The following is a 17190-nucleotide window of genomic DNA, read 5'->3' on the forward strand; positions in this document are numbered from 1 at the left end:
TATTGTTATATTTAAACATGTTATTTATCATATATTTGATGCATGAGTATGTGTTCACATGAGTGTAAGGGTGCGTGCGTGTGTGTGTGTGTCTGTGTGTGTGTGTGTGTGTGTGTGTGTGTGCATGCGTTCCGAAGATTGATGTTCCGTGTCTTTTCATTTGCTCTTATATTGAGATTGAGCCTCTCTTTGAACCTACTGCTCATGGACTATCCAGACTGAATTGCCAGGGATCCACCTATCTCAGCTCTGATTACCCAGATATTGGCATGGGTTTTAAGAGAGAATTCATATGTTGTTCACGCATAGGAAGCACTGTTCCCCTGAGGCCTTATTACCAGCCTTCTTATAACAATTTATTTCTGTTTTCAGAAACTTTGTAGTAAGCACTTGCTGTGTTGAAGTATTAGCAGGCCTTTTTCTGTGCCACGACTCTGGCTCTGCCCTTGTTTTTTCTACGTATGTTGATTAAGAAGTAGCAGTGTTGCTGCCCAAAAGGTTATTGACCATATTGGTGTGAAGCAAAAACAGACCACAAAATAGATTATTTGATAGTATTTACAGATCTCAGGAAGTTTGTTATGTTTAATTACATTGAATGTGAAATAAAGGCAATTCTACCTTATGGGTGACTTTTATTTTATTGGATATATTTTAAATTTACATTTCAAATGTTATACCCTTTCATATTTTTCTGTACATAAGCCCCCTATCGTATCCTCCTCCCCTTCTTCTACAAGGGTGTTCCACACCCCATCCAGGGAGGTCCAACCTTGTCAGGACCAAGGGCTTCTCCTTCCATTGGTGTCCAACAAGGCCATCCTCTGCTACATATGTAGTTGAAGCCATGGGTCAGTCCATGAATAGTCTTTGGGTAGTGGTTCAGTCCCTGGGAACTCTGGTTGGATAGCATTGTTTGTCTTATGGGGTTACAAGCCTCTTCAGTTCTTTCAATCCTTTCTCTAAGTTTTCTCCAATGGGGGTTCCATTCTCAGTTCAGTGGTTTGCTGCTAGCATTCACCTCCAAATTTGACATACACTGGATATGATTCTAAGGAGACATCTCTACCGGGGAGATATATATATATGAAACATATGGGGCAGATTCTGAATGGCCTTTTCTTTAGTCTCTGATCCAAACATTGCCTCTATATCTCCTCCTATGAATATTTTTGTTTCCATTTTAAGAAGGAGTGAAGCATATGCACTTTGGTCAGACTTCTTCTTGAGCTTCATGTGTTCTGTGGATTGTATCTTGGGTAATTCAAGCTTAAGGGCTAATATCCACTTATGAGTGAGTGCATACCATGTGTGTTTTTCTGTGATTGGATTACCTCACTCAGGGTGATATTTTCTAGTTCAATCAATTTGCCTATGAATTTCATGAAGTCATTGTCTTTGATAACTGAGTAGTACCCCATTGTGTAGAAGTATCATATTTTTTTAATAGTTCCTCTGTTGAAGGGAATCTAGGCTCTTTCCAGCTTCTGGCTATTAAGTAAGGCTGCTATGAACATAGTAGAGCATGTGTCCTTGTTGTATGTTGGAGCATCTTTTGGGTATATGCCCAGGAGAGGTATAGCGGGGTCCTCAGGTACTGCAACGCCCAATTTTCTGAAGTACCTCCAGATTGATTTCCAGAGTGGTTGTGCCAATTTGCAATCTCACAAACAATGGAGGAGTGTTCCTCGTTTTCCACATACTTGCCTGAATTTTGATCTTAGTCATTCTGACTGTTGTGAGATGCAATATCCAGTTTGTTTTGTTTTGCATTTCCCTGATGACTAAGGATGTTGAACACTTCTTTAGGTACTTCTAAGCTATGTGATATTCCTCAGTTGAGAATTCTTTGTTTAGCTCTGTAACCCATTTTTTAATAGGGTTATTTATCTGTCTGGAGTCTAACTCATTGAGTTGTTTGTAAATTTTGTATATTAGCCCCCTATCAGATTTACAGTTGGTAAAAATCTTTTCCCAATCTGTTGGTTGCTGTTTTGTCCTAATGACAGTGCCCTTTCCCGTACAGAAGCTTTGCAGTTTTATGAGCTCTCATTTGTCAATTTTTGATTATCGAGCATAAAGCATTGGTGTTTTGGTCAGGAAATTTTCCCCAGTGCCCATGTGATCAAGAATCTTCCCCACTTTTTCTTATATTACATTAAGTATATCTGGTTTGGTGTGGAAGTCATTGATCTAATTGGAATTAAGCTTCATACAGTGTGATAAGAATGGGTGGATTTGTATTCCTCTTCATGCTTACCTCCAGTAAGTTGAACAGGCACCGTTTGTTGAAATGGTGGTCTTTGTTCCATTGGATGGTTTTAGCTCCTTTGTCAAAGACCAAGTGACTGAAGGTGTGTGGGTTCATTTCTTCGTCTCAATTCTATTCTATTGATCTACTTGCCTGTCTCTGTACCAATACCATATTTTTTTTAATCACTATTGCTCTGTAATACTGCTTGAGGTCAGGGATGGTTATTCCCCCAGAAGTTCTTTCATTGGTGAGGATAGTTTTTGTTATTCTTGTTTTTTTCTTATTCCAAGTGAATTTGCAAATTGCTTTTTCTAACACAATGAAGAGTTGAGCTGGAATTTTGATGGGGATTGCATTGAATCTCTAGATTGTTTTTGTCAAAATGGCCATTTTTACTCTATTAATCCTGCCAATCCATGAGCATGGAAGGTCTTTCCATCTTCTCAGATCTTCATTTCCTCTCTTCAGGTACTTGAAGTTCTTATCATACAGATCTTTCATTTGCTTGATTAAAGTCACACTCAGGTACTTTATATTATTTATGACTTGTGAACAGTGTCATTTTCCTCATTTCTTTCTCAGCCTGTTGTTTATCCTTTGAGTACAGGTAGGCTAATGATTTGTTTGAGTTAATTTTATACCTAGCCATATTGATGGAGTTGTTTATCAGGCTTACTGGTTCTCTGGTGGAACTTTTTGGGTCATGTAAGTACACTATTACGTCATCTGCATATAGTGATATTTTGACTTCTTCCTTTCCAATTTGTATCCTTTTGACCTCCTTTCATTATCTGAATGCTCTGACTATGAGTTAGAGTATTATATTGAATAAGTAGGTAGAGTGTGGGCAGCCTTGTTTAATCCCTGACTTTAGTGGTATTACTTCAAGTTTCTCTCTATTTAGGTTAATATTAACTACTGGTGTGCTGTATATTGCTTTTACTAGGTTTCGACATGGGCCTTGAATTCATGACCTTTCCAGGACTTTTATCATGAAGAGGTGTTGAATTTTGTCAAATGCTTTCTCAACATCTAATGAAATGATCATGTGGTTTTATTTCTTTGAGTTTGTTTATATAGTGGATTATGTTGATGGATTTCTATATATTGAACTACCCCCACATCCCTAGGATCAATCCTACTTGATCATGATGGATGATCATTTTGAGTTGTTCTTAGATTCGGTTTGTGAAAATTATGACTATTTTTGCATTGATATTCATAAGGGAAATTGGCCTGAAGTTCTCTTTCATTGTTGGGTTTTTTTGTGGTTTAGGTACAAGCATAATTGTTGCTTCTAGAAGGAATTTGGTAGTAATCCATCTGTTTCTATTTTGTGAATTAGTTTTGACAATATTGATATGAGGTCTTCTATGAAGGTCAGAAAGAATTCTGTACTAAATCCATTTGGTCCTGGGCTGTTTTTGATTGGGAGACTTTTAATAACTGCTTCTATTTCTTTATGATTCATGGGATTGGTTAGATGGGATATCTGTTCCTGATTTAACCTTGGTACCTGGTATTTGTTTAGGAAATTGTCCATTTCCTCCAGATTTTCCAGTTTTGTTGAATATAAGTTTTTATAGTAGGATTTGTTTTTTTTTTTAATTTCTTCAGATTCTGTTATTATGTCTTGCTTTTCTTTTCTGATTTTGTTAATTTAGATATAGCCTCTGTGCCCTCTGGTTAGTCTGGCTAAGGGTTTATCTATCTTGTTGATTTTTCAAAGAACCAGCTCCAGGTTTTGCTGATTCTTTGTATAGTCCTTTTTGTTTCTACTCGGTTGATTTCACCATTGATTTTGACTATATCCTGCCTTCTACTCCTCGGGTATATTTGCTTCTTTCTCTTCTAGAGCTTTTAGACATGCTGTCAAGCTACTAATATGTACTCTCTCCTATTTCTTTTTGCAGGTACTCTGAGGTATGAGTTTTCCTCTCAGTAGGGCTTTCATTGTGCCCCATGAGTTTTGAAATATTATGCTTTCATTTTCATTAAATTCTAAGAATTCTTTAATTTCTTTCTTTATTTCTTCCTTGACAAATTTATCATTGAATAGAGAGTTTTTCTCCTTCATGTGTTTGTGGGATTTCTGTCATTTTTGTTGTTATTGAAGACCAGCCTTTGTATGTGGTGATCTGAGAGAATGTATGGGATTATTTTTATCTTCCTGTATCTTTTGAGGCCTGTTTTGTGACCAATTATACAGTCAATTTTGGAGAAGATACCAAGTAGTGATTGGAAAAAGGTATATCTCTTTGTTTTAGGATAAAATATTCTGTATAAATATCTGTTAAGTTCATTTGGTTTATAACTTCTGTTAGTTTCTCTATATCTCTCTATAATCCTGACTATGATATGTCCATTGATGCGAATGGGGTGTTGAAACCTCCTACTATTATTGCGTGAGGTGCAATCTATGCTTTGAGCTTTAATAAGGTTTTTGTATGAATGTAGGTGCACATGTATTTAGAGCATCGACACTTAGAATTGAGAGTTCATCTTGGTGAATTTTTCCTTTGATGCATATGAAGTGTCCTTCCTTATCTTTTTTGATGATTTTGGTTGAAAGCTGATTTTAGTCCATATTAGAATGGCCACTCCACTTTGGGCCATTTGCTTGGAAGGTTTTTTTCAGCCTTATACTGTGAGGTGTGTTTCCTCTATGCAGCAAAATGCTGGGTTCTCTTTACATATCCAGTCTGTTAGTCTATGTCTTTTCATTGGGGAATTGAGTCCATTGATGTTGAGGGTTATTAAAAAATGATAGTTGCTTTCTGTCATTTTCATTGTTAGAGGTGGAATTATGTTTGTGTGTCTCTCTTCTTTTGGTTTCATTGCAAGGAGATTCCTATCTTCCTTTTTCTAGGATGTAGTTGTCCTCACTGTGTTGGAGTTTTCCATCTAGTATCCTTTGTAGGACTGGATTTGAGAAAGATATTGTGTAAATTTGATTTTTTCATGGAATATCTTGGTTTCTCCATCTTTTCTTTTCTGATTTTGTTATTTGAATACAATCTCTGTGCCCTCTGTGTTAATTGATAGTTTTGCTGGATGTAGTAGCCTGGGCTGGCATTTCTGGACTTTTAGGATCTGTATAACATCTGCCCAAAATCTTCTGGCTTTCATAGTGTCTGGTGAGAATTGTTTCTGATAGGTCTGCCTTTATATGTTACTTGACCTTTTTCCCTTACTACTTTTAATACTCTTTCTGTGTTTTGTGCACTTGGTGTTTTGACTACTATGTGACAGGAGGAATTTATTTTCTGGCGCAATCTATTTGAAGTTCTGTAGCTTCTTGAATGTTTATTGGCATCTCTTTCTTTAGGTTAGGGAAGTTTTCTTCTATAATTCCGTTGAAGATATTTACTGGCCCTTTAAGTTGGGAGTCTTCACTCACTTCTATACATATTATTCTTAGGTTTGATCTTTTTATTGTGTTCTGGATTTCCTGGATGTTTTGGGAGAGGAGCTCTTTGCATTTTACATTATCTTTATGGTTGTTTTGATGTTCTCTATGGTATCTTCTGCCCCTGAGATTCTCTCTTTTATCTCTTGTAGTCCGTTGGTGATGCTTGTATCTATGGCTCCTTGTCTCTTCTTTTGGTTTTCTATATTCAGAGTTGTCTCCCTTTGTGCTTTTTTTATTGTTTCTATTTCCATTTTCAATTCCTTCACCTGTTTGATTGTGTTTTGCTGGAATTCTTTCAGGGATTTTTGTGTTTCCTCTCTAAGGGTTTCTACTTGATTACTTGTGTTTTCCTGGATTTCTCTAAGGAAGACCTTTATGTCTTTTTAAAGTCCTCCATCATCATGGTAAAATGATTTTTAAATCTAGATCTTGCTTTTCTGGTATGTTTGAATATTCAGTGTTTGCTTTGGTGGGAGAATTGGAGAATTTGAGAATACCCTTAGGAAGGGATATGGAGGCAAAGTTTAGAACAGAGACTGAAAGAATGCCTATTCAGAACCTGCCCCACATGTGGCCCATATATATACAGCCACCAAAGTAAATAAGATGGATGAAGCAAAGAAGTGCAGGCAGACAGAAACCGGATGTAGAGATATATCCAGACTATGGCAAATACATAGGTGACTGCCAGCAGCAAAGCACTGAACTGAGAACGGGACCCCTGTTGAAAGAATCAGAGAAAGGACTGAAACTGAAGGGGCTTGAGACCACATATGAACAACAATGCCAACCAAACAGAGCTTCCACGGACTAAGCCACTACCTAAAGACTATACATGAACTGACCATGGGATCTAAATTAATATGTAGCAATGAATAGCCCAGTAGGGGCATGAGTGGAAGTGGAAGCCCTTGGCCCTGCCAAAGCTGGACCCCCAGGGAACCCCTAGTGAACAGGATTATTGGGGGAGGGTGGTAATGGGGTAGGATGGGGAGAGGAACACCCACATAGAAGGTGAGGGGGAGGAGTTAGGGGAATGTTGGTCTGGAATCCGGGAAAAGGAATAACATTTGAAATGTAAATAAGAAATACCCAATTTAATAGAGATGGGAAAAAAATTAAAACTCAAAAAAAAAAAGAATAAATACACTTGATATTGACCTCTGGCCTTAACACATATCACAAGGTATGTGCTCTTGTACACACATATGAAAACACACACACACACACACACACACACACACACACACACACACATATCGAGAGAGAGAGAGAGAGAGAGAGAGAGAGAGAGAGAGAGAGAACCAAACATGAAATTTAAAGTTATATTTAAACACTGGAAGACTAGAAGTAAATTAGTCTTGTGGGAATTAAATGGTAAAAGAACATATAAGGGAAAGACTAAGATTTCGTGAGTTTGTAAATATTCTCTAAATATGGCAAAGGAGAAGACCTGGAACTACTCAGAAATAGAGAAGAAAGAGTGAGGGAACCAACTTTACTTCTGTTCCAGATGTGCCAACCCAATCACTATCACACCATGTCAGATATGGGATGTGGCTACCTTAGATATTCCAATCCCACTGTCACCAGACTACAAACATTCAAGAAGCTCTAAGCCATAAAAGGGACCATCCAGTCAGATCCACTTGGCCCTATAGAGTTGTGAAAAACAACAAAGCAGTTCTCTACTTCTGCAATGGTCTTTGGCTAGTTTATTTCACAGGCATAAATCAGTAAGACACCGAGGATGTGATTGTTGGATCAAATCTATACAAACACATAGAAATTATAAATCCAGCAGTATTTACAAATTATTTGTTACTCCTTGACTTCTGGATATGACATTTAAGTGAATTTTTTAAAACCCTAAGTAAATTTGGCCAATTAGGAATACCCACTAAGACTCTGTCATGGTAGATGTGTTCCATAGGCACAATATCATGAAAAGGCTGATGTCTAGCCTCCATATGACCACACATACATGTTTACATGCATATATTTATGTAGTGTGCACTCACACATTTCAGGGGTCACTGTCTAGACTAAGTGTTTCTAAGTCTTTGTTATCTTTTCAGGGAATCAGAAATCCACACATAGATACACATAGTTTAGCCAGAGAAATTTATCCACAAACCGAGTGACAGTACCAGAGGCCACTGGACTGGATGTTTCTAAGTTCTTGATATATATTCAGGAAATCTGAAATATAAACATAGATAATAGTGTAGAATGGGAAATATATCCACAAGCAAATACTGTATACCCTACAAAGCAACTAATAAGCTTTTTGAATTAGAGTATTCAAAACATTAGATGACTGCCTGCAGATTTCCTTTTTGAGGTATTGGAGAAGGAAGAGTTTAGCTGCTAACAGGCATAGTACAGGTGTTTTTCTAGTTTTGGTTGACAAGCATGATTTCTGTAAACTGTGAGGGCTTCTCTACAGAATTTATTTTTTTTCCACAATGCATCAGATTTTACTCATATACAAATTTAAGTTGGGGTCCTCGGTTGCAATTGCATTTAAAAATGTGTTTGTTGCCCAGGTTAAATCAAATCCTAGGAGATCTCTCTCTCTCTCTCTCTCTCTCTCTCTCTCTCTCTCTTTCTCTCTCTCTCTCTATCTCTCTTCTATCTATCTCTCTCTCTCTCTCTCTTTCCTTCCTGCTAATGGATTAAGATGAAATCTCTCAACTATCCAACTGAACAGTTTATTTTATATGTTGATTTGGTCTTGGTGTCTTAGGACTGAAGTGGAAAAGTGACTAAGAAACTGGGATACAGAGAATCCGAAATTAGACGCATTTCCTAGACGGTTAGGGCTTCAGTAAGAATGAGTTGCCAGAATCCTGCTAACATCTATGTCTTTCAAATCATGGCATACAAGTTAGTTGCTTTTCCTTCTGTTGTGATAAAAGATTTTAGCAAAAGCATTTTCAAGAAAGAAGGATATTTCTGTCCATCTGCATAGGGAAAGCATAGGGCAAGGGTGTTAGGCAAATAATCACATCAGACCTATACCTGGAAAGTAGAGAAGCAGAAAGAGAGAGAGAAAGATGCTGTTGCTCAGCTCACTTCCTCCTATGTATTCAGTTCTAAATCTCAATCCACAATATGGTGTCTTCCATATTTACCGTTGGTCTTCCTATTTTATGACCTAATTTCAAAACTTCCTCAAATACAAGCAAGACTACTTTGCCTCATATTATTTCTGTATCCCATCTGATTGCTAGTAGATCCTCTGATCTACCACAGAATGTTTGACTAGGCCCTTGTTAATCTTGTTCCAAATTACAGAACTTTTGTCTGACAGGCTTTGAATAACACAGTCAGGACCTGGTTCATGTGGTAGAAATCCAAGTCCATTATGTAGCTTTTTATCAGATGGAGGTTCACTTTGTACTCTTAGTTGGAGGAAGCACTGCGTTGCTTTGCCCAACATTTAATGAAGCATTTCATCTTGCATGCTTACAACTCCTTAAAACATGTCAGGATCCATAAGCATGACCTTTGTATTTTATGCTGTGAGGCTCTGGAAGTTTTCCTATGGTTTACAGGTTTCCTTTCCACCCATATCCCTTTCCATATCATTTTCTTAAGTTCATCTCTTGAGGACTTAGAGAATATTGATGTGAAAACTGGTTGCTAATCACAAGAAGCAATATCTAAATTCAGAAGTGTTTGTATTTTCTGTGCAGAGAAACTTGCAGTGGGAGGCAGGAATATGTAATCAAAGAATGATGTGTAATAAAAAAACACATGGTTGTTATTATTTGATGTCTATTATTTTCCAGAAAATCTCCCAATTATAATGGTTACAGAAGCATCATTGCTAACTCTCAGCAGCTATGTGCATAGGGTAATAATATCAGAACATTGATAGGCATTGAATCTTCATAGAAAATGAAGTTTGGTCTCTTGCTTTGATTTGTCTATACAATGAGTTTGGCATTTACTAAGTAAGCTAAAGAATTCAAACTGAAGAATTTCATCAAGAGTAATTTATAGATATTAATTTAGAATGGATGGGCTCTATATTTATAAATATGCTGTATTCCTGATAGTAACTCTGTATTTGCAGGGTCACACATTTTGTTTTGTTTTGTTTTGTTTTTTCTTTTGTCTTTTCCTTTTTTTCTTGGATTTATTTATTTGTTTATTTATTTATTTATTTATTTATTTATTTTTGGATCCTATTGATAAGATATAATTGCCCACTTAAGCACACAAAGCTCGGAACCATCCATCCCTTAAGAACATTGATAACAACCTGTAAATACACAGAGCAGAATCTTTACATCAGCCTCCATTGTCCTGCCACAACTTCTCTCTCTCCCTTTCTCTATCCTTCTTCCTTTTCGTTCCAGTCTCCCCATCTGCCTTCAAACTTCTTTCCCACCCATCCTTCCTTCTCCTCTAATGACAGGCCTCCCTCTATCTTGTTCCTGCCCCTCACCTGTATTTGACAAATTCAATGGGAAGTTTTTGGTAAAGTCACCTGATTCCTGAGTCCTTGACTAGGCAGCCATCCTTGGGGCAGTGGGATTAGCATCAATGTACAGATAACTCCAGGGCAATCCACAAAATTGCTCCTTTTTGACCAGTTAAAAATCCTTTTCACTTACATATAAATTGAGTACATTCTACAGTTTATAAAACATGCAATATACTCAACACCCAGTCCATTACTATATCAGTTAAACAGAACATTTAGTTATCCATTCCACTTTAAGAAATGCTTAAAATCTATATTATATCCTGGCTAGTTTGTATACTATCTGATAACTATCCAATAAAACATGTATATTCAGAGTTACATAGCCTGATAGGCTATGAAACTATAATCAGTCTTCAACCCTGTCAGAAATCTGAGAATGCCAAAATATCTGTACACAAAGGAAGCCTAACATGGCTTCCAGAACTGAGAGGTTGTAGAGACAAATCTCTACTAGCACAGTCCCCTGTTAGCAACATGTGAGCACAAGTCTTCAACCTTCTGGCCAACTGGTCAATCAACTGACAGACTCTTGAAATGAATATATTTGAATTGAAGGTGATATTGCTGATCACCCTGTCTTGACAGGGCTAATAAGTCAACTATTCTATATATTTTTTTCTTTTCTGGACAGTATTAGTCTATAGATGAAACAGGCAGTTTTGTCCAGTGGCTGCCTAGCAACAAAGCATTGCCTCACCTGGAGGTAGATGTTCAAATTCTTCATTAAATCCACCAAAGGGGAACTGTTAGGAGCAGATATGTCTCAGCCAAAAATTAATAACTTTGCATCTCAAATTTTGTCGATTTCTGACGTCTTTGAAAGCCATCTACCTATATAAGACAATCTGTAGTGTTGTCTTTATATTTTAATAATATATTGACTTTGCTCTCACAAAGTCAGCAATATGTTTTGCTATTTGGCCCTCAACTCACATGTGTAAACAAGTCAGAAGTTTGTAATGACATCAATAGAAGGAATGGCTCTAAACCTTATACTTTTAAACTCTTTTAACAAATCAATTCTATATCAAAGCAAAGATATGATTTTAGCTTAGTTATCAAATGAGACTATGACTGTACAACTCAATCTAGCTAATTCCTCCTTGTCAAATTACAATCATTTCTAAATTCTTCATAAAAACAGCTTTAGAAAAACCACTTTCAACTCCCCAAAGTCCAGGGAATTGGGACAGTGACTCCTCTATAACTTCTTCGAGCTGTACATGGCGTTGAAATATCCTTGGTGATAGGGGGTAGGAAGAATGAAGCAAATGCTGTGGCCGATGTGTTCTGAATGGACCCAGCTGAAAGTCCTTGAGACCAGGAATCCAATTAGGGACACTCTGTAAAATATAACTCTCAAGACAAAAGTTTAGAATCTAGATGTCTTTTTGTTTGATTCGCCTGAATAAATTTTTGAGGCAGTCTACCTCTATCAAATCTAATCAGTATGACTATGTGAGGTTTCCAGAGCCTAATCACACTTTTTAAAAACACAAAGACAAAATCTTTCTCCCAAAATACTGTGTTCCTTAGTCTGTGACCAGAGAAGCTTGTATCTTGCACTCTCTCCCAGAGTAATAATATAACCATAAACTCAAAGTCACACCCATTATGAAGATTAAACACTTTTTTAGAAAGGAAGTAAGCTAAAAAATGAGCCTGATAGGCTTTTGTACTCTGTGATATCAGGAAATTAACCCAAAATTCTTGTGTAGCCCATTTTAAAAGAATCTGAGCTTCCTGTTGTGACAAATATCTAAAGTACCCACAAACCCTTGCTAGCCAGCATCAAAGAGCCATATGGCCTTATTGGGGTAATTCATAAAACAAACCAAATACCTTCTATCAATTCCAATATCAATAAGTGACATATCAAACCAGGACTTCAGTACAAAATATATCTATCTGTTAAGCTCTCTACCCGGAGCCACAGATTTTTATTTAACCTTAATAACTTCTATAATGTATGTCTGCATCCACTCTCCTGGTGTTACAGACATTTATCACAACTCTGTACTTGGAGTTAGTGACCAATTTTTCTCTATCTAAGTTCCAAACCATAGATAAAAATCCCCATGTGGTTCAAGTAATCTCTTTATTCTCCTTAAAACAAACTTAAACACCTATCAATTCTAAAACCAATGAGCAACTTAAAACTCAGGACTTAAGCTCAAAATATATTCATCTGTTAAGCTCTGTACACAGAGCCACAGGTTTCTTTAACGTTAATAATTTCTATAATATATGTCTGCATTCACTCTGCCTGGTGTTACAGACATTCATCACAAATCTCTTCTTGGAGGTAGTGACTAATTTTTTCCTATCTAAGTTCTGAACCGTGGATGAAAGTTCCCACCTGATTCAGGTAATCTCTTTACTCTCTTCTTTCTAAAAACAAACTTGATCACCTTTTAATAATACCTGTAATTAAGAAGTAGCTTGTCTAACTAGGATTTCGACCCAAAGTTCCCTTGGAGCCCACGTTAAAAATAATATGAGTATCCTGAAAAAGTTTATAAACAACTTTCTTTAAAAAGCAGATTTTAATCTCTAACTCTCTGAGCTGTTATTACTTATCACACAGCCTGGGACCTACAGTCTGCCAGGCCAGGCTACTTCCCTGTTTCTTTGTTAAATTTCCTTGTCTGAGATATCACATGACTTTACATGGCGCTGGCCTCCTCTTACATAGAAAATAAAAACTTTCTCTCAACTCTTAGGATTACTAATGGATTCTTGCCAATCACATTGGTTTATCATCTGCTGTTGTATAAGTATAAAAAAATAAAAAAGGTATTGTTGCCTTTTATCCAACTAGGTCCTGCACCGTGGTACCCCAAGATATGTGCTAGATATCTTGGCGGAAACACATCCCAACTCCTCGACGGCCCAGTGTCTCCTGCTGCCACACACTTTCCCACACTCAAATTGTCACATAAAAAACACACAACAGAATAATCTTATATCCAATTGATAAGATATAATTGCCCACTTAAACATACAAAGCCTGGTACCATCCATCCCTTCATAACACTGATAACAACCTGTAAATACACAGAGCGAAATCTTTATGTCAGCCTCCATTGTCCTGGCACGGCTTTTCTCTCTCCCTCTCTCTGTCCCTCTTGATATATTTACTTATATTTCAAATGTTATTCCCTTTCCCGATTTCCTGTCCATCATTCCCCTACCCCCTACCCTTCCCCATAAAGGTGTTCTCCCCCATTAACTTACCCTACACCCCCCCACACACACACACACCCTGTCGGTAGAACCTTGGAAGGACCAAGGGCTTCTCCTTCCACTGGAGTTACACATTTGTATTATAGATACTGCAGGAAATATTACAATCCATAAGACTACTTGGAAAAAATCTTTTCACAAATCTCTGTCCTGAGTCAGTTCTCACAAGTACCTACAACCTACAAAATTCTGTTTCATATTCTCCCTCTCTTATTGCCCCTCCCTAATCTTCTCTCTAATTCTCTCCCTTTCTTGATCTCTTACTCTGGTTTGTTTGCATATCTGTTTGAGTAGTGTGTGTATAATTACCTGTTTCTGTATATAGGCTAGAGGAGACAGTATTAGGTATTTTTTTATAACAACTCTTCCTTATTTCTTGAAACAGGGCCTCTCCTTGAACTCTTTCATATGTAATGCCATACCAGTTAATTCCACAATGTCCTCCTGTCACTTATTCCCATGGAGGCTTCTCATTTGAGTGCTAGGTAGCCAAACTCCAATCTCCATGCTTGTGAAGAAGCACCAAACCCAATGAGCCATTCCCCAGTCTTATTTAACGTTCTTTTAATTGATATTTTTGAAACATAGGCTCACCATAATTACCAATCAGATAATGATAGCCTGGTCTCAACTGAATTTCTTGATCCAATCTACTGAGGAGTTAGGACTGTGATTGTGATTTGCCATGCCCAAAAGTTGTATTTTATTGAAATGCAACTATTCCTGAACCTTTTGACAATGAGGTCTTTGGCACTAAAGGCATGATTGGGTTTTGTTAGCAAACATATTTCTAAGGAGCTTTAGGGATTCTGAAGACTTTAAGAGGTCAAGTGTTATGGTATAGGTTGTATTCAGGAATCTTTATTTGGGCAGCCAGAGTCAGGAAATAGACTACAGATCAGAGATAGATTCGAAACCAGAGACTCAATCTGATTCAGGGTTCACATGTCTGACATTCTCAGGAAGTAAGACAAACAAACTAAATTTCAGGAAAAGAGAGGTTTTCATTAGGTTTTAAGAAGAAGGAGGTACAATGACTTGAATTAAACCAAGTGATCTAAGTTCTGGGACATTGAAATGACAAAGCAAGTGGCCCAACAAGATTGGAGGCCTCTGTGTAGGAGGAAAGACCTGTGTTTGTCTAGTAAGAGCTGTAAGACAGTAAGGGCCGTACTTTGAGGGATATCTCAAAAGTAAGACATAGCAATAAAAAATTGCATTAACCTATTAAGCAAGCAAACATTGTAAGCTAGTGTAATTCATTACCTCTAAATAATGGTACATATCAGAGTTAATTACTGAAAAGAGAGATCATAGTTGCCCTCTACAGATAAGGTCAGTTATCTTATATTAACCTAAAGTGCATTATGAATAATTCACTAGAAAAAGTTAGCTGTAAAACACGATAAAATAAATTGGGAGGGAAACTTAAGTTCAATAATACTTATATGTGAAGGGTTGGAGGTGGAAGACAGAAAGGTGTTGGGTTTCATCCTTTATCAAACCTTTCTATCTGAGACATTGTAATTTCACTGAAGCTAAATCCCAACAGTCCAGTTAAACTGGCCAACAAGTTTTGGGGATCAACCCAATCTTCACTGAGGTCACAGACACAAGATTTCCTATGGGTGTTAGGGACCAAACTCAGATCCTCTTGCTTTCGGAGCAAATTCTTTACTAAGCTTTCCTTTCATCCCCAGATTCTGTTTAAAGGGACTAAGTAGCTGATTAAGTGCATATTTACATTAATCAGCAAAAGAACATTGGAACACCCTGCTCTCAGACTTTGCTGATCCACAGAGTAAGGACAGAAAAGTGTCATATGTGAGATGAATTAGATAAAAGAAACTGACATTCTTCCATTGTCATGGGAAGACATCCCAACTAGCTCATCCTAAATTAAAATATCCATGGGCTCCACATCACCTTCCACACATCCAGGCTTGTCCACACTAACATGATCTGTGCTCTTGCTCCTTGGCTGAAAGTGCTTATACCTCTCTCGAATAGGAACAAAGAATCATATTTAAATGTTGAAAACCTAAGAGGAAAATATCAAACTTCAAAATGTAAATATGGTTTCTACTTACTTAGCAGTGGTTACACAACTTAATCATTTTCTCCCTGCTGTGACAAGATATGAAGCAAAGCAAATAAAAAACGGTGTGGATTTAGCCAATTTGAGGGTATAGTCTACCATGGCAGGAAAGGGATGAAAGTCAGAGCATCCACTGTCAGAAAGCAGAGAGAAGGAAGGTGATGCTCAGCTTGCTCTCTCCTTTTTATTCAGCCTAGCACTCCAATCCATGAGATGGTGCTGCCCACATATATGCACTGTATGTCTTTCTGCTCAATTAATCTAATCCAGAAATACCCTCAGAGAAACAGCAATGCCATTCATGGTGACTGCAAATACTATTAGGTTGAGAATCAAGATTGATCTAGAAAAAGGAGCCATCTGAAGTTAAGGATCACCTACAGGAGTGTTGCTGAGAGTTAATGTGTGAATGTTGATAGACATAAAAAGTCAAGAGCAAATGTGTGTTTGTGATGTTGTAATGTAATGTGGTATGTTGCATGTCAGTTTATGTACCATTTCCTATCATTTTCAAGAGGAATCTGAGAATGAACTGCTTAGAAGCCAGGGCAGAGATCTGGTGGTCTTTGGAGAATATGCCAGGTGATGAATGGATTCTTTCTGTATTTAGCCTCTTTTACACATTCTGAACCCTTTATGGAAATCCTTCATGGGAGCATCCTTCTGCTGTTTTGAATGAGATAGATTGTTTCCATGACCCATGAATACTGTAATCTATGACATTCTTTATAGGTGCATTTTATTTCATGGGAAGAAGGTGTTCTGACATGTTGGCAAGTATGTGAAGATTGAGAACCTCCACAGTATAAATTTGCATCCCATGATCACCATTTACTGATGCTTGGAGCTACAAAGAGAGTATTTATAATACTCTCCTCATCTTCATTTTGTTCTCTCTCTCTTTCTCTCTCTCTCTCTCTCTCTCTCTCTCTCTCTCTCTCTCACACTCTCTCTGAGGCATGTGTACATGCACGTGCTTGCAAATAGTTTTCTTATAAATTTACTGATAGAATGTAATTGACAAGTGATAATAAAGGAATAATATATATTTCCCTTTCTGTAGACTGCATGAAATTAATTTATGTTCAGTCTGATGCTATAGCCTTGTCTGATTTTTTTTGCCCTTGTGTTATTTCAGACAATTATTGAACTTGTAGCTATGAGAAAGCTAATGCGTTCACAACCTAGAGTTCATTGTCCTACACTCCTGTGCCCTACATTCCTTTTTTGCATTATTTGTTTCGATGTGTTTTTTATTCCTTTTTTATTATTTTTCATATATTACAACTTGACTCCAGTTTCTCCTACATCCTCTTCTCTCAGTCCCGCACTATTCTCTCTTTGCTATATTATTTGTAGATTATGATGACCTGTATATCTTTGTTGTATGCCAGATACAGTTAACGCCAATTCGTTTTCTATGTATTCTTATGTACATTTGTGAATTTATTTGTTCACTGAATGTTTAAACATAAATAAAATCATGTAATTTTGTGTGTGTGTGTTTCTTGTTCATTTAGCTTAGCATATTGTCCTACAGACTCACTTAAGTTGTGAAAAATAGAGAGATATTTTTAAAATTGAATAATGCACAAACAGCATACTTTTTTCAAAGATGAGCATATATGTTCAATCCATATTTTGGTGTTTATTGTGAACATGGGAGCATACACATTCTC

General features: G+C 37.1%; 1 protein-coding gene across 6 annotated transcripts in view; it reads left to right on the forward strand.

Annotated features, from left to right (window-relative positions):
- Positions 1 to 17190, forward strand: part of Cntnap5b (contactin associated protein family member 5B) — a 903457-nt gene that overhangs the window by 660431 nt on the left and 225836 nt on the right. The window contains exon 14 of one of the 6 annotated variants that reach the window (XM_063272214.1): positions 16244 to 17009. The exons of the other annotated variants lie outside the window; for them this stretch is intronic. Within the exon in view, the coding sequence (XP_063128284.1) occupies positions 16244 to 16296 (53 nt within the window). The 3' untranslated portion in view covers positions 16297 to 17009. Of the gene's footprint in view, positions 1 to 16243; positions 17010 to 17190 lie in introns of those variants that run through there. 6 annotated transcript variants of the gene reach the window in all.

Source organism: Rattus norvegicus, chromosome 13 (assembly GCF_036323735.1).
Source record: "Rattus norvegicus strain BN/NHsdMcwi chromosome 13, GRCr8, whole genome shotgun sequence".
NCBI lineage: Eukaryota > Metazoa > Chordata > Mammalia > Rodentia > Muridae > Rattus > Rattus norvegicus.